At 48.0% G+C, this 26,676-nt stretch overlaps 1 protein-coding gene across 7 annotated transcripts in view; it reads right to left on the reverse strand.

Moving 5' to 3' along the window:
- The window catches only part of LOC140403127 (MAPK/MAK/MRK overlapping kinase-like), a 407,571-nt gene that overhangs the window by 312,848 nt on the left and 68,047 nt on the right, over positions 1-26,676 (reverse strand). For 6 of the 7 annotated variants that reach the window (XM_072490807.1, XM_072490826.1, XM_072490798.1 and 3 more), the window contains one exon: positions 25,915-26,029. In XM_072490807.1, the coding sequence (XP_072346908.1) occupies positions 25,915-26,029 (115 nt within the window). Of the gene's footprint in view, positions 1-25,914; positions 26,030-26,308; positions 26,535-26,676 lie in introns of those variants that run through there. The other variant, XM_072490835.1, reaches the window with a different exon arrangement.

The following is a 26,676-nucleotide window of genomic DNA, read 5'->3' on the forward strand; positions in this document are numbered from 1 at the left end:
TTATAAAACTCCTCCCCCCCCACCTCTGTTCCTTCCCCCCCAACTAGACTCATCGGAACCTGTTCTGCCAGGCTCCAATGGCCGCAGCCCCTCCCCCCACCTCACTCCCGTTCACTGGCCAGCTTAAACCAGCTAGCATGGAGGCCCCCGCCCGGGTCTCGTTCCCCCTTGCCCGGTCCCAGGAAAACCAAGAAATCCCCTTTAGCACACAAACCCTGCATACACACCCCAGCCCCAAAGAACCAACATTGCAAGTGAAAGTCCCATCTCTTCCCTTGTCTAAATATATACAATGTTGGCTCATTTAACACATACACCAGCACGCAGTGAAAAAATACAGTTACATGAGGCTACATCAGTACATGACTATTTCTCAATTCAGCCACAGTCCTTCTGCCTTCGCAAACTCCTCCGCTGCTTCTGCCGTCCCAAAATAAAAGTCCTTGGATTTGTAGGTCACCCTCAACTTAGCTGGGTATACTATGCCAGCCTGCCTCCTCGCCAGCTCCACCGTAAAGTCCTGATATACGTGTATACCAGCTCCAGCCCACTGCACCGCCCACTTCTGCTTTGCCCAGCACAGGACCTTCTCCGTCACACTGTACCTACGAAAACACAGAGTCACTACTCTTGGCGGCTCACTCTCCTTTGGTACAGGCCTCCACGACCGATGAGCCCGATCCAGTTCATATCGGGAGGGATCATCCCCCGCCCCCAATAGCTTCGCAAACATCGTGGCAAAATACTCAGTCGGCCTCGGGCCTTCCACTCTTTTGGGCAGACCCACAATCCTCAGATTCTTTCGCCTGGATCCGTTTTCCAAGTCGTCCATTTTGGCTCGCAGACCCTTGTTGATCTCTATCACCTTCCGTATCTCCTTCCCCATCGAGGTAAGTGATCACTGTGCTGCAATAATGTCTCTTCCACTTCCTTCAGCGCCTCACCTCCACCACTGCGCTCAATACCGCCGACCCCACCAGCACTTTCAATACCACCTCCATCTCCTTCCTCATCACCTCCATGTGTTTTGTGTTATGGGAGCGGTGTTTTCAGAACCCCAAAATGTATCATGGAGTTCAACCAACCTCCCCCTTTAATGGATTGTTGCTTTTGAAGCACACGGCTTGTTCCCCAGGTGTGATATTACAATTATGGACACATGGTTTTTAACACAAAACAAGGTTTATTCCATGAACTCAACCTTTTAAATAAACATTGGATCCCTTAACACCCCTTACTTCAAAGATAACCCCTAAATAATACAACACTAAATAATCCCTCAAAATGTTCCTCCAAACATCCAAAAGGCTTCAATCCTTCAAAACAGTAACACACCAGGTCACATAATATATATATATATATTTTCTGTTGGATGGCAGAGATATATCAGCTTGGTTGACTTCAGCTCCAGCACCTTGCTTTTCTTCCTTCAGCTCTCTGGAAACACAGACACAGCCAAGCTGCTTTTTCAAACTGAAACCAAAAGCAGAAGTGAGCTCAGCTCCGCCCAACCCCTGACATCACTTCAGGAATATGACCATCTCCATTTCTTAAAGGTACATTGCTTAAACATTCATTTCTTAAAGGAACTCTCACATGACACCTCCCCCCAGAAAAAAATAAACCATCAACTTCAAGATGGTTTCATTTTTCACTTTTGCACCATCCACTAAGAAATGTACACAGTAAATATACCTTCTCCTTTTTAAACAAAACAACACACGCAAACAGGCATAATAATAAAGTCCCTTTTTCCCATTCTTCTTCCTCCAACCGAAATCCTTCTCGATTGACAGTCTCTTTGAACAAGAAAGTCTCTGCACGATCCATCCATTAGTCTGCGCCTCGGCTCTCTCTTTAGATTCAGATACTTTAGTTCAATCTGACCACCGAGTCCCTTGCAATTCTCCAATACAGGAGCATTGGTTACCACAGCTTTCGGGTAGTCAAATGCCTGTTGAAAGACCGCTGTCCATTGACATTTTTGACCTTTCTTTAGCAAATCCATCAGTGGAGTAATCACGCCACAAAACATTTGCACAAAGGTTCGATCAAATTCATTCATGTTAAGAGATCGCATTGCCTCCCTTCGTCTTGAGGGTAGCGGAAACTCCTCAAGGAAGGCGATTCGGGCTTCTCCAAATTCACCTTCGGCTAGGTTCATCACCAAACCCGCCTCCAGTAGATCGAAGAACTCCATACAATGTTTTAAATGTTCTTTCCATGTCTGGAAGTTGGAAATAAAAGCAGATTGTCCCACTTTCTCAATGCAATCCTTCAAACATGGGATAGGGTAAGAGTCCGTTCTTGTAACTGCATTCACCTTTCTATACAGTCCTCACACAACCGCTGAGTACCGTCTGGTTTATTTACCATCACTATGGGTGAGCTCCATTGGCTGCAACCCACTTCAATTATGCCATTTTTAAACATACTCTCAATCTCTGTTAACTTGTACCAATTTTAAAGGGTTAAGTTTATATGGATGTTGTTTGATTGGAACAGCATTTACCACATCTACATCATGTATAGCCATTTGAGTACTTCCCAATTTATCTCTACAAACTTGCCCATGTGATATCAATAACTCTTTCAGGTCAGTTTGTTTTTCCTCTGGAGGGTAACTTAACAATTCATCCCAATTTTTAAGAACATCCTCATTTTCCAATTTAATTTGAGGTATGTCAAATTCACAGTCATCTGGATTTGGTTCGTCACTTTGAGATAGAATCATTAAAACCTCCTTTTTCTCTCCTTCCCTTTCAAAGCACCTTTTAAGCATATTCACTCGCTGAGTTTTCCTTCTATCTGGTGTTTTTACCACATAATTCACCTCACTTAATTTCTTTTCAATCTGATACGGTCCACAAAACCTGGCTTTTAAAGGCTCACCTACCACTGGTAACAACACTAAAACTTTATCCCCACTGGCAAAACTACGTACTTTGGATTTCTTGTCCGCTACCCGTTTCATCACATTTTGTGCAACTTTCAAATATTGTCTAGCCAATTCACCTGCTCTATTTAATCGTTCCCTAAAATTAGACACGTAATCCAATCGTGTAATTTCCGATTTCTCACCCACCAATTTTTCCTTAATCAATTTAAGTGGTCCTCTTACCTCATGACCAAAAATTAGTTCAAAAGGACTAAATTTGGTAGACTCATTAGGTGCACCCTAATTGCAAAAATTACGAATGGGATTCCTTTATCCCAATCCTCTGGATAATCTTGACAATACGCCCTCAACATTGTCTTTAATGTCGGATGCCACCTTTCTATCGCTCCCTGCGATTCTGGATGGTACGCAGTTGATTTAAATTGTTTTATTCCTAAGCTATCCATAACTTCTTTGAATAACCTTGAAGTAAAATTTGATCCTTGATCCAATTGAATTTATGTGGGTAGTCCATATCTAGTAAAGAATTCAAGTAACTCCTCCACAATCCTTTAGCTGTAATATTACATACTGGAATGGCCTCTGGAAACCTAGTAGACCCATCCATTATAGTCAAAAGATATTGATTCCCACTTTTTGTTTTAGGAAGTGGTCCTACACAATCAATTAGGACCCTTGTAAAAGGTTCCTCAAATGCTGGAATGGGTATTAAGGGTGCTGGTTTTATCACTGCTTGAGGTTTCCCTATCACTTGACATGTGTGACATGATTGACAAATTTTTTTTTTTTTTTTAAATAAATATTTTATTGAAAATTTTTGGTCAACCAACACAGTACATTGTGCATCCTTTACACAATATTATAACAACACAAATAACAATGACCTATTTTATAAACAAAAATATGAATAAATAATAAATAACAAAAATGAAAACTAGCCCTAATTGGCAACTGCCTTGTCACAAGTAACACTCTCCAAAAATATAATTTAACAGTCCAATATATAATTATCTGTAGCAACGACCTATACATACTATACAGTATATATTAACAACCCTGAGAGTCCTTCTGGTTCCTCCTCCCCTCCCCCTCCTCCCCCTCCCCCCCCCCCCCCCCCCCGATCCTGGGCTGCTGCTGCTGCCTTCTTTTTTCCATTCAGTCTACCTTTCTGCGAGGTATTCGACGAACGGTTGCCACTGCCTGGTGAACCCTTGAGCCGACCCCCTTAGGACGAACTTAATCCGCTCGAGCTTTATAAACCCCGCCATGTCATTTATCCAGGTCTCCACCCCCGGGGGCTTGGCTTCTTTCCACATTAGCAATATCCTGCGCCGGGCTACTAGGGACGCAAAGGCCAAAACATCGGCCTCTCTCGCCTCCTGCACTCCCGGCTCTTGTGCAACCCCAAATATAGCCAACCCCCAGCTTGGTTCGACCCGGACTCCTACTACTTTTGAAAGCACCTTTGTCACCCCCATCCAAAACCCCTGTAGTGCCGGGCATGACCAAAACATATGGGTATGATTCGCTGGGCTTCTCGAGCACCTCGCACACCTATCCTCCACCCCAAAAAATTTACTGAGCCGTGCTCCAGTCATATGCGCCCTGTGTAATACCTTAAACTGAATCAGGCTTAGCCTGGCACACGAGGACGACAAGTTTACCCTGCTTAGGGCATCTGCCCACAGCCCCTCCTCAATCTCCTCCCCCAGCTCTTCTTCCCATTTCCCTTTTAGTTCATCTACCATAGTCTCCCCTTCGTCCCTCATTTCCCTATATATATATCTGACACCTTACCATCTCCCACCCATGTCTTTGAGATCACTCTGTCCTGCACCTCTTGTGTCGGGAGCTGGGGGAATTCCCTCACCTGTTGCCTCGCAAAAGCACTCAGTTGCATATACCTGAATGCATTCCCTTGGGGCAACCCATATTTCTCGGTCAGCGCTCCCAGACTCGCGAACTTCCCATCCACAAACAGATCTTTCAGTTGCGTTATTCCTGCTCTTTGCCACATTCCATATCCGCCATCCATTCCCCCCGGGGTAAACCTATGATTGTTTCTTATCGGGGACCCCCCCCCAAGGCTCCAGTCTTTCCCCTATGCCGTCTCCACTGTCCCCAGATATTCAGTGTAGCCACCACCACCGGGCTTGTGGTGTAGTTCCTCGGTGAGAACGGCAATGGGGCTGTCACCATAGCCTGTAGGCTAGTCCCCCTACAGGACGCCCTCTCTAATCTCTTCCACGCCGCTCCCTCCTCCTCTCCCATCCACTTACTCACCATTGAAATATTAGCGGCCCAATAATACTCACTTAGGCTCGGTAGTGCCAGCCCCCCCTATCCCTGCTACGCTGTAAGAATCCCTTCCTCACTCTCGGGGTCTTCCCGGCCCACACAAAACCCATGATGCTCTTTTCAATCCTTTTAAAAAAAGCCTTCGTGATCACCACCGGGAGGCACTGAAACACAAAGAGGAATCTCGGGAGGACCACCATCTTAACCGCCTGCACCCTCCCTGCCAGTGACATGGATACCATATCCCATCTCTTGAAATCCTCCTCCATTTGTTCCACCAACCGCGTTAAATTTAACCTATGCAATGTGCCCCAATTCTTAGCTATCTGGATCCCCAGGTAACGAAAGTCCCTTGTTACCTTCCTCAACGGTAGGTCCTCTATTTCTCTACTCTGCTCCCCTGGATGCACCACAAACAACTCACTTTTCCCCATGTTCAATTTATACCCTGAAAAATCTCCAAACTCCCCAAGTATCCGCATTATTTCTGGCATCCCCTCCGCCGGGTCCGCCACGTATAGTAGCAAATCGTCCGCATACAAAGATACCCGGTGTTCTTCTCCTCCCCTAAGTACTCCCCTCCACTTCTTGGAACCCCTCAACGCTATCGCCAGGGGCTCAATCGCCAGTGCAAACAATAATGGGGACAGAGGGCATCCCTGCCTTGTCCCTCTATGGAGCCGAAAATATGCAGATCCCCGTCCATTCGTGACCACGCTCGCCACTGGGGCCCTATACAACAGCTGCACCCATCTAACATACCCCTCTCCAAAACCAAATCTCCTCAACACCTCCCACAAATAATCCCACTCCACTCTATCAAATGCTTTCTCGGCATCCATCGCCACTACTATCTCCGTTTCTCCCTCTGGTGGGGCCATCCTCATTACCCCTAACAACCTCCGTATATTCGTGTTCAGCTGTCTCCCCTTCACAAACCCAGTTTGGTCCTCGTGGACCACCCCCGGGACACATTCCTCTATTCTCATTGCCATTACCTTGGCCAGGACCTTGGCATCTACATTTAGGAGGGAAATAGGTCTATAGGACCCGCATTGTAGCGGGTCCTTTTCCTTCTTTAAGAGAAGCGATATCGTTGCTTCAGACATAGTCGGGGGCAGTTGTCCCCTTTCCTTTGCCTCATTAAAGGTCCTCGTCAGTACCGGGGCGAGCAAGTCCACATATTTTCTATAGAATTCGACTGGGAATCCATCCGGTCCCGGGGCCTTTCCCGCCTGCATGCTCCTAATTCCTTTCACCACTTCTTCTACCTCGATCTGTGCTCCCAGTCCCACCCTTTCCTGCTCTTCCACCTTGGGAAATTCCAGCCGATCCAAGAAGCCCATCATTCTCTCCCTCCCATCCGGGGGTTGAGCTTCATATAATTTTTTATAAAATGTCTTGAACACTCCATTCACTCTCTCCGCTCCCCGCTCCATCTCTCCTTCCTCATCCCTCACTCCCCCTATTTCCCTCGCTGCTCCCCTTTTCCTCAATTGGTGTGCCAGCAACCTGCTCGCCTTCTCCCCATATTCGTACTGTACACCCTGTGCCTTCCTCCATTGTGCCTCTGCAGTGCCCGTAGTCAGCAAGTCAAATTCTACATGTAGCCTTTGCCTTTCCCTGTACAGTCCCTCCTCCGGTGCTTCCGCATATTGTCTGTCCACCCTCAAAAGTTCTTGCAGCAACCGCTCCCGTTCCTTACTCTCCTGCTTCCCTTTATGTGCCCTTATTGATATCAGCTCCCCTCTAACCACCACCTTCAACGCCTCCCAGACCACTCCCACCTGGACCTCCCCATTATCATTGAGTTCCAAGTACTTTTCAATGCACCCCCTCGCCCTTAGACACACACCCTCATCTGCCATTAGTTCCATGTCCATTCTCCAGGGTGGGCGCCCTCCTGTTTCCTCCCCATCTCCAAGTCCACCCAGTGTGGAGCGTGATCCGAAATGGCTATAGCCGTATACTCCGTTCCCCTCACCTTCGGGATCAATGCCCTACCCAGCACAAAAAAGTCTATTCGCGAGTAGACTTTATGGACATAGGAGAAAAACGAGAACTCCTTACTCCTAGGTCTGCTAAATCTCCACGGGTCTACACCTCCCATCTGTTCCATAAAATCTTTAAGTACCTTGGCAGCTGCCGGCCTCCTTCCAGTCCTGGACTTCGACCTATCCAGCCCTGGTTCCAACACCGTATTAAAATCTCCCCCCATTATCAGCTTTCCCATCTCTAGGTCCGGAATGCGTCCTAGCATGCGCCTCATAAAATTGGCATCATCCCAGTTCGGGGCATATACGTTTACCAAAACCACCGTCTCCCCCTGTAGTTTGCCACTCACCATCACGTATCTGCCCCCGTTATCCGCCACTATAGTCTTTGCCTCGAACATTACCCGCTTCCCCACTAATATAGCCACCCCCCTGTTTTTCGCATCTAGCCCCGAATGGAACACCTGCCCCACCCATCCTTTGCGTAGCCTAATCTGGTCTATCAGTTTCAGGTGAGTTTCCTGTAACATAACCCATCTGCCTTAAGTTTCTTAAGGTGTGCGAGTACCCGTGCCCTCTTTATCGGCCCGTTCAGCCCTCTCACGTTCTACGTGATCAGCCGAGTTGGGGGGCTTCCTACCCCCCCCCCCCTTGTCGATTAGCCATCCCCTTTTTCCAGCTCCTCACCCGGTTCCCACGCAGCTGTATCTCCCCCAGGCAGTGCCCCCCCACCCATCCTCTCCCATACCAGCTCCCCCCTCTCCCCAGCAGCAGCAACCCAGTAATTCCCGCCTCCCACCCCCCCCCCGCTAGCGTAATTACTCCCCCCATGTTGCTCCCAGAAGTCAGCAAACTCTGGCCGACCTCGGCTTCCCCCCGTGACCTCGGCTCGCACCGTGCAACGCCCCTTCCTTCCTGCTTCTCTATTCCCGCCATGATTATCATAGCGCGGGAACCAAGCCCGCGCTTCTCCCTTGGCCCCGCCCCCAATGGCCAACTCCCCATCTCCTCCACCTCCCCTCCTCCCCCATCACCACCTGTGGGAGAGAGAAAAGTTACCACATCGCAGGATTAGTACATAAAACTCCTCTTTCCCCCCTTTTTAGCCCCCCTCTTTGCCCCCCACATTCGCCCCACCACTTTGTTCAAACGTTCTTTTTAATAACCCGCTCATTCCAGTTTTTCTTCCACAATAAAAGTCCACGCTTCATCCGCCGTCTCAAAGTAGTGGTGCCTCCCTCGATATGTGACCCACAGTCTTGCCGGTTGCAGCATTCCAAATTTTATCTTCTTTTTATGAAGCACCGCCTTGGCCCGATTAAAGCTCGCCCTCCTTCGCGCCACCTCCGCACTCCAGTCTTGATAAACGCGGATCACCGCGTTCTCCCATTTACTGCTCCGAGTTTTCTTTGCCCATCTAAGGACCATTTCTCTATCCTTAAAACGGAGGAATCTCACCACTATGGCTCTGGGAATTTCTCCTGCTCTCGGTCCTCGCGCCATCACTCAGTATGCTCCCTCCACCTCCAACGGACCCGCCGGGGCCTCCGCTCCCATTAACGAGTGCAGCATCGTGCTCACATATGCCCCGACGTCCGCTCCTTCCACACCTTCAGGAAGACCAATAATCCTCAGGTTGTTCCTCCTTGCGTTGTTTTCCAGTGCCTCCAACCTTTCCACACATCGTTTCTGATGTGCCTCCTGCGTCTCCGTCTTCACCACCAGGCCCTGTATGTCGTCCTCATTCTCGGCTGCCTTTGCCTTCACGACCCGAAGCTCCCGCTCCTGGGTCTTTTGTTCCTCCTTTAGCCCTTCGATCGCCTGTAGTATCGGGGCCAACAGCTCTTCTTTCATTTCCTTTTTGAGCTCTTCCACACAGCATTTCAAGAAGTCTTGTTGTTCAGGGCCCCATGTTAAACTGCCACCTTCCGACGCCATCTTGGTTTTTGCTTGCCTTCCTTGCCGCTGTTCTAAAGGATCCACTGCAATCCGGCCACTTTCTCCTCCTTTTTCCATCCGTATCCAGGGGGGATTCCCTTCTGGTTTACCGCACAGTGTTTTTAGCCGTCAAAATTGCCATTGGGGCTCCTATCAAGAGCCCAAAAGTCCGTTTCACCGAGAGCTGCCGAAACGTGCGACTCAGCTGGTCATCGCCGCACCCGGAAGTCCATGATTGACAAAATTTAACTACATCTTTATGTAGTCCAGGCCAATAAAAATGTTTCTGGATTTTAGCTTGAGTTTTCCTTATTCCCAAATGACCTCCCACTGGTACCTCATGTGCAACTCGCAACACCTCGCTTCTATACCCTACCGGCAATACTACTTGATGAACTTCTGCCCACTTTTCATCCGCCTGCATATGTACAGGTCTCCATTTTCTCATCAAGACATCACTTTTACGGTACTAACACCCTGGTATATTCTCAGATTCCTCTTTTTATATGCTTTCTGATATATCCGTTTTATTTCTACATCTTTCTGTTGTAACTCCGCCAATTTTCCTGAACTAAAAATATCTGCCTCATCCTCCACCTGTTTTTGTTCTTTTTCAACCATCTGATCAAAAATCGTTTATGATAATTGCAGTTCAACTTCACTCTTTGATTTCTCCTCTTGTCTTAACCTGTGACTTTGCGACCTTGTTACTACACAATCTGGAAAAATCCCAGGATATTCGTCCTTCAATACTTCAGTTGTCTGATTTTCCACTGGCTTATCAACCACAGTAGGCATCACTCCCACCTGCGATCCAGCTAGATCATTACCCAAGATAAACTGTATTCCTGGACAAGATAGTTTCTCTATTACTCCTACTACCACTTCACCACTCTTCACTGGACTTTCCAACCTTACCTTGTATAAGGGAACGCTACTCCCCTCACCCTGAATTCCACATATCACCACCTTTTCTGGCAACATTCTTCCCAAACTACATAATTCCTCATCTCTTACCATTAAAGACCGACTAGCCCCTGTATCTCGTAAAATTGTGACTTCTTTACCTGCTCCTCCTGATACACGAGTAAACTTTACCCACACAAGTAAATTCTTTAAAGACATCTGGCACCTTCTTATCAATTACTTCTTGAACAGGCTGTACAATCGTTTGCACCTCCTTCGCTTCCCTTGGGCTGTCCTTTACCACTTTAACAAATCCCACTGTGTTATCCTGTTTTACCACATCAGCCTTTCCAGTGCTTTTCTTCAACCACCAACACGGTGACTTTACATGGCCTAGTGTATTACAGTGAAAACATTTGAAACTTTTCTCCTCCTGGATTTCGTTTTTAATCTGAGGTACACTCTCTTTATTGTCTCCCATCAGATCACCTTTACCACTTGAGCATTTCTCATGTCCCCAGTTTCTATCCCTCGCCGGCTGAAACTGATGTCGGAAACCAATCTTTGATTTATGAACTAATTCATAATCATCTGCCATTTCTGCTGTTAATCTCGCAGTTTCAACCCGCTGTTCTTCCACAGGAGTTCTCACTACATCAGGAATTGAATTTTTAAACTCCTCCAAAAGTATAATTTCTCTGAGAGCTTCATACGTTTGGTCTATTTTCAAAGCCCTTATCCACCCATCAAAATTACTCTGAGCCTTTCAAACTCCACGTATGTTTGACCAAATTCTTTCCTTAAATTTCTAAACCTTTGTCTGGAAGCTTCAGGCACTAGCTCATATGCACTTAAGATAGATTTCTTCACCTCCTCGTATGTTCCAGATACCTCCTCCGGTAGTGATGTAAACACTTCACTAGCTCTAGCTACCAGCTTTGTTTGAATCAGTAATACCCACATGTCCTGTGGCCATTTCATTTGTTTAGCTACCTTGTCAAATGAAATGAAAAAGGCTTCCACTTCCTTCTCATCAAACCTTGGCAATGCTTGGACATATTTAAATAGATTCCCACCAAGCCTTCGACTATGACACTCTTTCTCACTATCCTCATACTGTACGTTTCCCTTTATGTCTGCCAATTTTAACTGACTGTTATGTTTCATAGCCATTTTCTGAAGTTCAAACTCCCTCTCTTTATCTTTTTCCCTGATCTGTATCTCCCTTTCTTTTTGTTCTGCTAGGGCTATTCTTTCTTTTCTCCTTTCTTCTCTCTCCTTTTCTTTTTCCTCTCTCTTTTTCCGCTCTCTCGCTCTCGTATTCAAGCCGCTTTAATTTTTTCTTATGTTCCATTTGTTTAATTTACAACTGCGTCTGACAGTTTCAACTGATTTTCATGTTTCAGAGCCATTTTCCGAAGTTCAAACTCTCTTTTTTTCCCCTTTCCTCTTTGTTTCTTTCTTCTCTCTCCTTTTCTTTTTCCTCTCTATCTCTTTCTTTTTCATTGCTTTAATTCTTCTTCATGTTCAAATTGCTTTAATTCTTTTTCATGTTCAAATTGCTTAATCTGCAACTGGAGCTTTGCCATATCTAATGAGTCAGAATGTATCACAGGCAAACGTAAATGCGCAGATACCGCGTTAAATACCTCATCTTTTCATATTTTGCTAGGCAGTGTTAACTGCAATTCTTTTGCCAAACCTAACAGTCTGTTTTTACTCTGTCCGTAAGGTATCACGTGTAACCACGTCCACCCCCAAAATCGCCATTGTTCACAACACTCTCCCCACTTAAACTAAAATACCACACTGGAAATGCAACAATCCTTCACTGTCTTTAAATTCACAAAAGCCACTCCAATAGATAGACTTTTATCCTCCTCGAACCCCCAATTGTTATGGGAGCGGTGTTTTCAGAACCCCAAAATGTATCATGGAGTTCAACCAACCTCCCCCTTTAATGGATTGTTGCTTTTGAAGCACACGGCTTGTTCCCCAGGTGAGATATTACAATTATGGACACGTGGTTTTTAACACAAAACAAGGTTTATTCCATGAACTCAACTCAACCTTTTAAATAAACATTGGAACCCTTAACACCCCTTACTTCAAAGATAACCCCGAAAATAATACAACACTAAATAATCCCTCAAAATGTTCCTTCAAACGTCCAAAAGGCTTCAAAACAGTAAGACACCAGGTCACATAATAAATATATTTTCTGTTAGATGGCAGAGATATAACAGCTTGATTGACTAAAGCTCCAGCGCCTTGCTTTTCTTCCTGCAGCTCTCTGGAAATACACAGACACACACAAGCTGCTTTTTCAAACTGAAACCAAAAGCAGAAGTGAGCTCAGCTCCCCCCAACCTCTGACATCACTTCAGTAATATGATCATCTCCATTCCTTAAAGACACATTGCTTAAACATCCATTTCTTAAAAGGTACTCTCACATGACATTTGTGAACTGCCTTTCGAGTTCCACGGCCATCACCTTAGTCATTTCTTCAGCCGTGGGAAATGCGGCCTCCCCTGGTGCCCCAGCCTCCACTTTTCTTGCCATCCCCGCGGTGACCTTTCCACTCCCCGACGGACTTTCAGCCGCTTTTTTACTTATTTTCAACATTTCTCTTCATCGTGCCTTCTCCCTGCTTTTGCCACGTCTGTTGCCCTTGGGACCGGGCGCTAAACCCCGAAAATGCCGTTCCCGAACGGGAGCCCTCCAATGTGCGGCTGCCTCCCGCCCGCCGTCACCGGAAGTCCCGAAAATTTTCATTTTTAATATTACGTTTGGTTCATTGGTTTTACCTGGTTAGTAACTGAACTATACAGACCAGGAAGACTATAAAGTAAACCAAATAGGTTTTTACAATAATCGGCAATAAGTTTCATATTTGTTTTATAAACGCATTTTATTCAAACTTGTATCAAAGTAGGTTACAGTAAATAAACACCCCGGGAAACATTCTTCCCCACAATCAACTACAGTTTGTACAGATTTTCTTCCTTTTTCAGGGTCCTCCCCACCCTCGACACCATCCCCGCCCATAGGCAATACGTTTCACGGTCATCATTAAACTTGTACTTCCAGATTTTTATTGAATTCAAATTTCACCATCTGCCATGGTGGGAGTTGAACCTGGGATCCCAGAGCTTTTCCCTGGGTCTCTGGATTACTAGTCCAATGACAATACCACTACACCACCACCTCCCTAATTCATGTTGCACAAAATAGTAAATGATTGGGAATGAAGTAAATTAGTACATTATTTGGAATAAGTTAGCTGTTGCGAATCATTGTTGCATATTAAGGCTGCAGAAAACAACCATGTATATGGCCGAATGGCCTCCTACTGCACTGTAGGGATTCTATGATTCTATATCAATGGAGCATCACAGAAATTATATTAGGGACTGTATTTTCACAAGATCGAAAAGATTGTGCAGATTTTTTTTAAATGGCAGGCAGGGCCCGTATGTGAAAGGCCCACCCTATTTCAGACAAATACAATTTGTGCCAGCTGGGGAAGGGGATAGGACATGATACACACGAGTGAAATCCAAACTCAGGAGGACCATTTGAACTTGGTGCTGAGCACAGACCTCATTTTGGCTAGTCCAAGGATCTTAACCCCAGTGTAAGAGTCATAATTATAGGATTAGGCGCAAATGCTCTTGAAATGTGCGCAAGGTCAGTGTACCTTTAAATAATCCTCTTGTTGGGACTTCCAGCAGCGGCCAGGGAATGAACGGTCGCACATTTGGTGGCTCGCGTTCAAGGCAGATTGTTTCAATCTTTTCCCCGCCCGAAGGGCGAAGTATTTGAGAGCAAGAGGTTCAGGAGTGCCTGGGGAAGGTTTTACTCCTCTGGTGTGATTGATGGATGGATCTCCAGACTATGAGTGGTGCAAGAAGGAACGAGCTGCTGGAGCAAGAGAGTCTTCATGGTGGGCCATAGGTTAAGATGGCAGAGGGCAAGGGAGCTGCTCTGCCTACCCAGTGGTCGACGGAGCAGTTAATAGAGTTCCTCAATGGGGGACGTCCAGTGACGGCGGGCGGGAGGCGGCCGCACAATGGAGGGCTCCCGTTCAGGAACGGCATTTTCGGGGCTTTAAGCCCGGTCCCAGGGTCCACGGAGGCAGCAAAAGCAGGGAGAAGGCACAGAGGCGGCACAGTGAAGGCACAGTGAAGAATGTCGAGGGTGAGCAAAAAAACGTCCGTAAAGAAAACAGCTGAAGGTCCGTCGGGGAGTGGAAAGGTCACCGCGGGGTCACCAAGGAAAATGGAGGCTGGAGCACAAGGGAGGCCGCATTGCTTATGGCTGAAGAAATAACTAAGGTGATGGCTGCGGAATTCGAAAAGCAGTTTGCAAAATACAGGAGACAATGAGGAAGGAGATGAGAGAGGTTTTGAGTGTGCTGGTGGAGGAGGCGATTTCCCCGGTGACGACGGCGGTGGCGAGCGCAGTGGCGGAGGTGCGAGAGCAAGGGGAGGCACTGAAGGAAGTGGAGGAGACATTATTGCAGCACGGTGATCAACTTGCCTCGATGGGGAAGGCGATGCGGAAGGTGATGACATTAACAAGGATCTGCGAGGAAAAATGGAAGACCTGGAAAACAGATCCAGGCGACAGAATTTGAGGACTGTGGGGCTGCCCGAAGGAATTGAAGGACCGAGGCCGACTGAGTATTTTGCCGCGATGCTGGTGAAACGATTGGGGGAGGGGGTAGATCCCTCCTGATATGAACTGGATCGGGCTCATCGGTCGTGGAGGCCTGTACCAAAGGCGAGTGAGCCGCCAAGGGTAGTGACTCTGTGCTTCCGTAGGTACAGTGCGAAGGAGGTGTTCCTGAGCTGGGCCAAGCAGAAGCGGGTGGTGCAGTGGGCTGGAGCACGTGTATACCAGGACTTTATGGTGGAGCTGGCGAGGAGGCGGGCTGCCTTCAACCGGGTGAAGAGGGCACTGTACATTAGCAAGGTGCAGTGCGGCATTGTATATCCAGCGAAGCTGAGGGTGACTTACAAGTTCAGGGACTTGTATTTTGGAATGGCGGAAGCAGCGGAGGAGTTTGCGAAGGCAGAAGGACTGTGGCAGAACTGAGAAATTGAGAAATGGCCATGTGCTGATGTAACCTCAGGACTGTATTTTCTTCTTTTTTGTTTCACTGCGTGCGGGTGTATGGGCTAAAGGAGCCAATGTTGTATATATTTGGACAAGGGAAGTGATAGGACTTTCACTCGAAATGAGGGCTCTTTGGGGTGTAGGTGGATATGTGGGGTTTGTGTGCTAAAAGGGGATTTCTGGGCTTTCCTGGGATCGGGCAAGGGGGAAAGGGATCCAGGCGGGGGCCTCCACGCTGGCCGGTTTAAGCCACCAGTGAACGGGAGTGAGGTGGGGGGAGGGGCTGCGGCCATCGGAGCCTGGCAGAACAGGGTCCGAGTGGTCTAGCCGGGGTGGAAAGTTGGGGGGGAAGGAACCGAGATGGGGGAGGAGTTTTACAAGAGGCAGTGGACGGGAGGAGTTGGAGACTGGGGGGTGTACAGCTCTTGGGTATCATGTACGGTACTCTTTCAGAGGTTGGATGGCATTGAGTGTGTGGTGGTGGGGGTGGGGTGGACTCTATAGGTTAATGGTGACCATGGGCGGTCCCGGACTCCTTTTTCTTTTTCTCCTTTGTTTTTTGTTTCCACCGTGGGAGGGTTTGTTTTATTGGATGCATATATTGATAGGTGGGCCGTTGTTTGGGGTGGTGGGAGGAAGGGATCGTTGGTATTGTTAAGGGGATTGATTTTGTATTTGTTACCGTTTACTGTTTGTGGGTGGGGTGTAAATTTTGAAGGAAAAGGTGAAAATGGAGAATAAAAACATTTTTTAAAAATTAAAAAAAATAGAGTTCCTCAATGAAAAGTTTAAGCAGCAGGGGAAAGAGGCCCTGGAAGACATAGCGAAGGTGGTGGAACCGATTAATTCAGGGATCGAGCGAGTGGAGCTGAGTCTGGAGTCCCAGGGCCTGGCGATCTAGAAAGTGAAGGAGGCGGTGGGGGAGCACGAGGAGCAGTTGGCCTCATTGGTGCCTGAGATGGGAGTGATGCAGGAGACCCAGAAGAGGCTGAGGGAAAAGGTGGAGGATCTGGAAAATCGCTCCAGAAGGCAAAACCTCAGGATTGTTGGGATGCCAAAAGGCATTGAAGATGCAGAGGCCGGTGTGTAAATGACAAAGATGCTGGAGAAATTGATGGGGGGGGGGGGGGCCTTTGACTGGCCACTGGAGGTCGACCAAGTGCACACGGCGCTTAGGAGGAGGCCGCAGGCAGGTGAGCTGCCGAGGGCGATGGCAGTTGCATCACTTTCTGGACACGGAGAAGATTCTTCGATAGGAGAGGTAGACCAGGAAATGTACATGGGAAGGGAACGAGCTGCGGGTGTACCAGGACCTGGAAGCAGAACTGGCCAAGAGGAGGCCAGGCTTAACCGAGTTAAGGCTGCCCTCTTTAAAAATGGGGTGAAGTTTGGTGTATCGTACCCAGTCCGCCTGTGGGGCACTTTCCAGAAGCGAGAGTATTATTTCAGCACGCCAGATGAGTCGATGGAGTTTGTGAGGGACAGTGGACTGGGAGGAGTGTGAGGACATTGAACTTGAGGAGTTTGTGCGTTCTTTAAAGTTTATGATGGTGGTTGTTGCAGGGCAGGTTTTTTCTTTTTTTTTTTTAAATATATTTTATTAAAGTTTTCAAACACAATTTTTTCCCTTACAAATCAAAGAAATAAAAATACAAGTAACATGATAACTGCAATTTAACATTGTGTAACTAACATGGTAAACTAACCAAATAACACAAAGTAACACTCCCCCCCGCCCCCTCTCCCCCTCCAAAAAACCCAAACAATTTATCCCCCCCTCCCTCCCCCCCTCCCCCGGGTTGCTGTTGCTGGTCATCTATCTTCCCTCTAACGTTCCGCTAGGTAGTCGAGGAACGGTTGCCACCGCCTGGTGAACCCTTGAGCCGATCCTCTCAGCGCAAACTTCATCTGCTCCAGTTTTATGAACCCCAGCATATCGTTTATCCAGGCCTCCAGTCCGGGGGGTTTCGCTTCCTTCCACGAGTAAAATCCTACGCCGGGCTACTAGGGACGCAAAGGCCACGACATCGGCCTCTTTCGCCTCCTGCACTCCTGGCTCGTCCGCAACTTTAAACAAAGCTAACCCCCAGCCTGGTTTGACCTGGACCTTCACCACCTTCGAGATCACTCCCGTCACTCCCCTCCAATACCCTTCCAGTGCCGGACACAACCAAAACATGTGTGTGTGGTTCGCCGGGCTTCCCCCGCACCTCCCACACTTGTCCTCCACTCCGAAGAATCTGCTCAACCTTGCTCCCGTTGTGTGCTCTATGCAGCACCTTAAATTGGATCAGACTAAGCCTGGCACACGAGGAAGAGGAATTTACCCTACTTAGGGCATCAGCCCACAAACCCTCCTCAATCTCCTCCCCGAGCTCTTCTTCCCATTTTCCCTTCAGTTCGCCCACCAACTCCTCCCCCTCTTCTCTCATCTCCCGGTATATCTCTGACACTTTGCCCTCCCCGACCCATACCCCCAAAAGCACCCTGTCCTGGATCCCTTGTGTCGGGAGCAGCGGAAATTCCCTCACCAGTTGTTTCGTGAACGCTCTCACCTGCATATATCTAAAGAAATTTCCCTGGGGCAGCTTATACTTTTCCTCAAGCGCTCCCAAGCTCGCAAACGTCCCGTCTATAAATAAATCTCCCACTCCCCTGACTCCTACCCGGTGCCAGCTCTGGAATCCTCCATCCAGCCTCCCTGGGGCAAACCGATGGTTGTTCCTGATCGGGGACCAGACCGAGGCTCCCAGCACACCCCTCTGTCGCCTCCATTGCCCCCAGATACTTAATGTTGCCGCCACCACTGGGTTTGTGGTAAATTATTTTGGTGAGAGCGGCAGTGGCGCCGTCACCAGCGCTTTTAAACTCGTCCCTTTACAGGACTTCATCTCCAATCTTTTCCACGCCGCTCCCTCTCCCTCTATCATCCATTTACGAATCATCGCCACATTGGCGGCCCAGTAGTAGTCGCCCAAATTCGGCAACGCCAGTCCCCCTCTGTCTCTACTACGTTGTAGGAACCCCTCTTTACCCTCGGGACCTTCCCTGCCCACACGAAGCTCGTGATGCTCCTATCAATTTTTTTTTTAAAAAGGCCTTAGTGATCAGTATAGGGAGACATTGGAACACAAATAGGAACCTCGGGAGGACCATCATCTTAATTGCCTGCACTCTGCCCGCCAGTGACAGCGGCTGCATGTCCCACCTTTTGAAATCCTCTTCCATTTGTTCCACCAGTCGTGTCAGATTAAGTCTGTGTAAGGTTCCCCAGCTCCTGGCTATCTGAATCCACAGGTATCGGAAGTTTCTTTCCACTCTCCTTAGCGGTAGGCCATCTATCCCTCTACTCTGGTCCCCAGGGTGTATCACAAAAAGCTCACTCTTTCCCATGTTAAGCCTATATCCCGAGAAATCTCCAAACTCCCTCAATATCTGCATGACCTCTGTCATTCCCCCCCCCCACTGGGTCCGTCACATACAGCAGTAGGTCATCCGCGTAGAGTGACACTCGGTGTTCCTCTCCCCCTCTAATCACCCCTCTCCATTTTCTGGAGTCTCTCAGCGCTATGGCCAGTGGTTCAATTGCCAACGCGAACAGTAATGGGGACAACGGGCATCCCTGTCTTGTTCCCCTGTATAGTCGAAAATACTCCGACCTTTGTCGACCTGTGACCACACTTGCCGTTGGGGCCCCATAGAGGAGTTTAACCCAGCTGACGAACCCGTCCCCGAACCCGAACCTCCTCAGCACCTCCCATAGATACTCCCACTCCACCCTATCAAATGCCTTCTCTGCATCCATTGCCGCCACTATCTCTGCCTCCCCCTCTACTGGGGGCATCATTATCACCCCTAATAGCCGTCGCACGTTGACATTTAGTTGTCTCCCCTTTACGAACCCTGTCTGGTCTTCGTGCACCACCCCCGGGTCACAATCCTCCATCCTCGTTGCCAGCACCTTTGCGTCCACATTTAGCAGTGAGGTAGGCCTATAGGACCCGCACTGCAGCGGATCTTTATCCCGCTTCAAGATTAGCGATATCGTCGCCTCCGACATTGTCGGGGGTATGGTCCCCCCTTCTCTGGCCTCGTTAAAGGTCCTTACCAGTAGCGGGGCCAACAAGTCCACATATTTTCTATAAAATTCCACCGGGAACCCATCTGGTCCCGGGGCCTTACCTGCCTGCATGTTCCCCAGCCCAGGCAGGTTTTTTCAAGGGGGAACAACGATGGTAAGTACACCTTTTGTTACTCTTTAGGGATGTATGGTTGCAGAAGGAGGGGATATAGGGAGGTTGGAGGCCTTTGACAGGGGCCACCATGCTTGCTGGGCAAGCTAGTTAACGAAAGGGGGTTGCCAGGAGGCAGGCGTGCGTGCGGGGGTGGGATGAAGCTGGTTCTTTGTTTGAGGGTGACAAGGGGGAAGGTTGCTGACAAGGGTGTGGAATTGGGAAGATGTAAGTTGGAGGGGATGCCGATGGTTCTGATGCAGCGGTTTTTGGATGGTTTGGAGTTTTCCCACAATAGAGCAGGAGCTGGTTCAGGGACTGGGGGCCCCAATTGGGTTGAGGGAGGTGATGCAGGCAGGGAAGGCCCCGGATCCAGGCGGGCTCCCTGTGGAGTTTTACAAAACCTTGGTTGACCAGGGACAGCTGCTGGTGAGGGCGTATAATGAAACCAGGGAGAGGGGCAAACGCCTCCCCCGCCTCTACCCCCCCCCCCTTACATTAGGGCAGACTTCCATCTCCCTCATATTAAAGAAAGATAAGGATCTGAGCAGTGGGTCGTACCGACCGATATTATTACTGAATGTAGACACCACGCTGTTAGCGAAGTGTTGGCCTCGCGAATCGAGGACTGCATCTGGGGGGTGATAGGTATGATCAAACGGGTTTTGTGAAGAGGAGACAGTTGTCGGCGAACATGAGGAGGCTACTTAATGTAATCAAGATGCCTTCGTGCCTTCGGGGGGGCAAGAAGTGGAGGTAGCGGTGCCAATGGACGCGGAGAAGACGTTTGATCGGGCGGAGTGGGAGCACTTGCTGGAGGTGTTGGGGCAGTTTGGTTTGGGCAGGGGTTTGTACATTGGGTCCGATTGCTGTATAAGGCGCTGGTCGCGAGTGTGCGGACAAACTGAATGAGTTTAGAATATTTTGGGCTGCATTGGGGGATGAGGCAGGGGTGTCCGCTCTCCCCGTTGCTCTTCGCCTTGGCGATAGAGCCGCTGGCAATGGCACTTCGGGACTGGAGAGGGATTGAGTGGATGGGCATCGAGCACAGGGTCTCATTGTATGCGGACGACCAGTTGCTGTATATTTCAGACCCGTTGGGCAATATCAGACGCATCATGGGAATTTTAGAGGAATTTGGCCATTTTGTGGAGTACAAGTTGAATATGGGGAAGAGCTAGGTGTTCCCGATTGAGACTAGAGGGCAGGAGAAAAGGTTTGGGGAATAGCCATTTAGGGTGGTGGTGGCGAGCATTAGATATTTGGGTATCTAGGTGACGGGGGGTTGGACGCAGCTGCACAAGTTGAACCTGGCTCGGCTGGTGGAGCAGATGAAAGTGGATTTCAAGAGGTGGGATGTGTTGTTGCTGACGCTGGCAGGGCAGGGGCAGACAGTAGAAATTATGGTGCTGCCAAAGTTTCTGTCTGTATTCAAAACCTCCCAATCTTTGTCCCCAAGTCATTTTACAAGAAGGTCAATGCGCTCATCTCTGGATTTGTGTGGGTGGGGAAGACCCCGCAGGTTAGGAGGGCTTTCCTGGAGCGGGGGCGCAGGATGGTGGAACTGGCGCTGCTGAACATGATGAATTACTTCTGGGTGGTGAATATTGCGGTGGTTAGGAAATGGGTCATGGGGAGAGCACGGCGTGGGGTCAGTTGGAGGCAGCATCATGTAGGGGGGACATGTTTGAGGGCTTTGTTGTCGCCGTCTCTGCCGTTCTCACCAGCCAGGTACTCCATAAACCCAGTGGTGGTGTTGGCCCCAAGGATGTTGGAGCAGTGGAGGTAGCATTTGGGACTGGAGGGTGCCTCAGTGTGAGCACAAATCTGCGACAACTATAGGTTTGAGCAGGGAGTGGGGGGGTTGGTTGTAGGATTCCGGGGATGGTGGCAGGCAGGGATTGAGCGATTTGGCGATCTATTCAAAGGGGGAAAATTTGCAAGGTTGGAGGAAAAGTACAAGTTGCCCAGGGGGAACAGAATTAGGTACCTACGGGTTCAAGACTTAGTAAGGAACAAAATGCCTTCCTTCCTGGGCTGCTGCTGCCCCTGGGGTTACAAGACAAGGTGTTGTCGAGGGACGAGATAGGGGAGGGGCTCCCCTATGTCTACAAGGAATTGATGGATTGGGAGGGGGCCCTGGTGGGGGACATAAAGCACAAGTGGGAGGAGGAGCTGGGGGCAGAGATGTGGGCAGAGGGCTTGTGGAGGGTGAATGCGCCCTCGTCGTGTGTGAGGTTAAGCCTCATCCAGTTTAAAGTTGTTTTTTTAGAAATTTAGTGTACACATTTCTTCTTTTCCCAATTAAGGGGTAATTTAGCACGGCCAAACCACCTATTCACCAAAGAGAAGAAATTGGTAGATGTTGAGTCTGGAGAAGGGGGTGTAGATAGCCTGGGTCACATTGAGATCCAAAAAGACGAGGTGTTGGGTGTCTTAAAAACTATTAAGGTAGATAAGTCCCCAGGGCCTGATGGGATCTACCCCAGAATACTGAAGGAGGCTGGAGAGGAAATTGCTGAAGCCTTGACAGAAATCTTTGGATCCTCACTGTCTTCAGGTGATGTCCCGGAGGACTGGAGAATAGCCAATGTTGTTCCTCTGTTTAAGAAGGGTAGCAAGGATAATCCAGGGAACTACAGGCCGGTGAGCCTTACTTCAGTGGTAGGGAAATTACTGGAGAGAATTCTTCGAGACAGGATCTACTCCCATTTGGAAGCAAATGGACGTATTAGTGAGAGGCAGCATGGTTTTGTGAAGGGGAGGTCGTGTCTCACTAACTTGATCGAGTTTTTCGAGGAGGTCACAAAGATGATGGATGCAGGTAGGGCAGTGGATGTTGTCTATATGGACTTCAGTAAGGCCTTTGACAAGGTCCCTCATGGTAGACTAGTACAAAAGGTGAAGTCACACGGGATCAGGGGGGTGCTGGCAAGGTGGATACAGAACTGGCTAGGTCATAGAAGGCAGAGAGTAGCAATGGAAGGATGCTTTTCTAATTGGAGGGCTGTGACCAGTGGTGTTCCACAGGGATCAGTGCTGGGACCTTTGCTCTTTGTAGTATATATAAATGATTTGGAGTAAAATGTAACTGGTCTGATGAGTAAGTTTGCAGACGACACAAAGGTTGGTGGAATTGCGGATAGCGATGAGGACTGTCAGAGGATACAGCAGGATTTAGATTGTTTGGAGACTTGGGCGGAGAGATGGCAGATGGAGTTTAATCCGGACAAATGTGAGGTAATGCATTTTGGAAGGTCTAATGCAGATAGGGAATATACAGTGAATGGTAGAACCCTCAAGAGTATTGAAAGTCAAAGAGATCTAGGAGTACAGGTCCACAGGTCATTGAAAGGGGCAACACAGGTGGAGAAGGTAGTCAAGAAGGCATACGGCATGCTTGCCTTCATTGGCCGGGGCATTGAGTATAAGAATTGGCAAGTCATGTTGCAGCTGTATAGAACCTTAGTTAGGCCACACTTGGGAGTATAGTGTTCAATTCTGGTCGCCACACTACCAGAAGGATGTGGAGGCTTTAGAGAGGGTGCAGAAGAGATTTACCAGAATGTTGCCTGGTATGGAGGGCATTAGCTATGAGGAGCGGTTGAATAAACTCGGTTTGTTCTCACTGGAACGAAGGAGGTTGAGGGGAGACCTGATAGAGGTCTACAAAATTATGAGGGGCATAGACAGAGTGGATAGTCAGAGGCTTTTCCCCAGGGTAGAGGGGACAATTACTAGGGGGCATAGGTTTAAGGTGAGAGGGGCAAGGTTTAGAGTAGATGTACGAGGCAAGTTTTTTTACGCAGAGGGTAGTGGGTGCCTGGAACTCGCTACCGGAGGAGGTGGTGGAAGCAGGGACGATAGTGACATTTAAGGGGCATCTTGACAAATACATGAATAGGATGGGAATAGAGGGATACGGACCCAGGAAGTGTAGAAGATTGTAGTTTAGTCGGGCAGCATGGTCGGCACGGGCTTGGAGGGCCGAAGGGCCTGTTCCTGTGCTGTCCATTTCTTTGTTCTTTGTATCCTGCACATCTTTGGGTTGCGGGGGTGTGATCCACGCAGACACGGGAAGAATGTGCAAACACCACATGGGCAGTGACCCGGGGCCAGGATTGACCCCCATGTCCTCAGCGCAGTGAGACAGCAGTGCTAACCAATGTGCCACCTAGTTTAAAGTAATACATAGGATGCACATGATGGTAGCAAGGATAAGTAGGTTCTTTGGGGGGATAGAGGATAGGTGTGGGCAGTGTGCGGAGACACCCACAAATCACGTCCACATGTCCTGGGCGTGTCCAAGACTGAAGGGGTTCTGGCAGGTTTTTGCAGATGTAATGTCCAAGATGCTGGGGGTAGAGCTGGACCAGAGTACAGAGGTGCCGATATTCGGGGTGTCAGAGGACCGTGTTCAGGCCAGAGACAGATTTTGCTCGGGTGGCAGGACTCAGACACCAAAGGCTTGGGGGGGGGGGGGGGGGGGGGGGGGGGGGGTTGCGCGCGACCTGGCAGAATTCCAGAGGCTGGAGAAGGTCAAGTTTGTCTTGAGCGGGGTCAGTGGATAGGTTCACTCGGAGGTGGAAGCTGTTTATTGATTTCTTTAAGGCGGTGATGAGATAAAATGGGGAATGTGGGATATGAGGAGGGTGAAGAGGTTATTAAATGATTGTCTTTGATGTGTGGTCTGAATAGAAGTTTGTTTATTTATAAGAGATTAACCATTTGAGACTTCAAAGTTTTTTATGGGTTTTATGGCTGGCCATTTTTTTTCACTTAAGTAGGTCTGAGAGCTGCATTAGATTGTTAGAAGTTTATTTCTTTAATCTGCACATGTCTCCAAGGTTTGCCCAAGGTCAATACTGGGTATGTAGCTATGGCCCTAGATATTATGTGAATGTATCAAAAGTAGCCAGAAGTTGTTCAAAATCAAGGTTGCAAACACTAGGACAAAATCAACAGCCTCTCTTTTTCTTCCAAAACAGGGTCTTCCACCACCTTACCCAAGCTTGCATTATTTATTTCCTCACCCTCTCCAGCAAATGATTTAAACAGAGAGAAATTGCAGAACTCTGCATTGCATTATAGAGGGATCGGTGTCCTGGTTCATGAATTGCAAAATGTTAGTATGCAGGTAGAGCAAGTGATTAGGAAGGCAAATGTGATGTTGATATTTAATCCAAGGGGGATGGAAAGCAAAGGTAAGAAAGTTTTGCTGCAGTTGTACAGGGTGTTGGTGAGACAATATCTGGAGTCCTGTGTACAGTTTTGATCTCCAAAAAAGGTTGTAATTGCATTTAAAGGAGTGCAGAGAAGGTTCACTCGACGGATTCCTTTAACAAAGGGATTGTCTTACGAGGAAAGATTGGGCCTGTGTCCACTAGGGTCCAGAAGAATGAGATGTGATCTTGTTGAAACATACAAGGTCCTGAGAGGGCTTGACAGGCTGGATGCTGAGTTTCCCTTATGGGAGCAATTAGTAGTGAAGGACACCATTTCAAAATAAGAGGTCTCCCATTTAAGAAGGAAATTAGGAGATGTTTTTTCTCCGAATCATTAATCTGTGGAATTCTCTTCCCCAGAGAGCAGAGGAGGCTGGGTCATTGGAATTTTGAAGGCTGAATTAAATTGATTCTTGACTGACAAGGGAGTAGACAGGAAAGTGGAGGTCATAATCAGTGATCAGCTGTGATCTTGTTAAATGGTACAGCAGGCTTGAGGGGCTGAATAGTCTATTCCTGCTCCTAATTCATATGTTTGTACATTCTGCTGACACCGATGTCATCTCTGGAGGCTAGTCCATACTGCACTATGTACCTCCTGAATGCTTCTAATTCACATTTGCGTAATGGCCCCCGTTCCATAATTCACACCTCATCCGTGCTAGAGGGAAAGCCGGAGCGAGAGCACCCCCTCCCTCCCACCCATTATTCTCGAGATTTTCCTCCCAATTCCCAGCTCCTATCCAAATTCCAGTGCAGTTGCTCATTTCAATCCCTGCCTATGTTTCCACCATATTTCTTAGTGAGTCTTGTTACCGCTAAAGTAAAAGCTGAAAATACTGACTGTAGTGACTTTATTTAGTTATATTGCTAAGTTCAAGCTCTTAAAATAGCAGCAATAAACAATAAACATAAAATCCAGACTGGAATAAGGCAAGTTGGGATAGGGGACAGATTTGGGTAACTCCTATCGTCCAGGCAGTAGATTAATTAAACACATGCCACCGTTTTTAAGCTCTCCACAGAAATTTAAAGTGGCAAGGTATTAATTTCACTAAATAAATGGTCAGTAACAAAAAGTATTATTTAAAAATCTACTGCTGATTACTAGGCTTTGCTCTAGTTGAAACATATTCTAATTAATTGCAATGGCAACTTTTAATAAAATATTTAGAATAGTACAAATATTTGTCAAGTTCCATTTAGACAATTCTAGGATTTAAAAATAAATGTCACACCATATTAAACATCGTAAATATGTTAATTTCACAAACTTTACCGTTATAATTTGAATTTACCTTTCAATATGTTGTTTCATCTTTTTACAAGCGTAATAGGCCCCATCTTTTAAGCTTTGCGCCTTCCAGACCTCTGAAAATGTCCCCTCGCCTATTTTAGCTACTAGTCGATATTCTTTAAAAAAAAATAAACGACAACATTTAATGAAACAAAGCAAAGCCGGTTTACCGCAAACCCGAATCCCACCGACTTTAAACTAAAAATTACACTGGTAGGATTGATCCCATGCCCTTTTCCAGCAGCAGGTAACAAATGCTCACACATCTTGCTTCTCACTCACGGATACCCCAGGTGTGCACAAGATGGCAGACCACCTCCGTGGAGCAGCGTCCGACTCGGGCCGCCTGTTTCACGACTGCCCTGTTTCGTTAAAAAAAAAATGATCGTTCTTACTAGTCACCGTCGGCTCATGGTTTTAAAGTCTGAATGCATTTCTGTGATTCGACCCGTTTATGTTTTCACCTCGGCGCACACGGGGATTAAGGAATTCGAGCAACGGCTGAGGGGCGGGCTGAGACGCAGGCCGCCATCTCACATCGTCGTTGCCCTGGAAACAGGGCACGCCTACCCTGCCCCCGCCCTCTGCTGCCACCTGGGCTCGAGCAGGTGTGGGCCGGGGCACCTGCCCGCTCCCTAATCTCTCGAGTGAGGCTGCGACTTTTCCTTCCTAAATTAGCAATGTTTTTTATTCCTCATACTCGATATCAGGTTCGAGCGTACATACTTATTTTCTAAAAGATCAACATTTTTAAATGGCTGTA

The sequence above is a fragment of the Scyliorhinus torazame genome, chromosome 2, assembly GCF_047496885.1.
Source record: "Scyliorhinus torazame isolate Kashiwa2021f chromosome 2, sScyTor2.1, whole genome shotgun sequence".
NCBI lineage: Eukaryota > Metazoa > Chordata > Chondrichthyes > Carcharhiniformes > Scyliorhinidae > Scyliorhinus > Scyliorhinus torazame.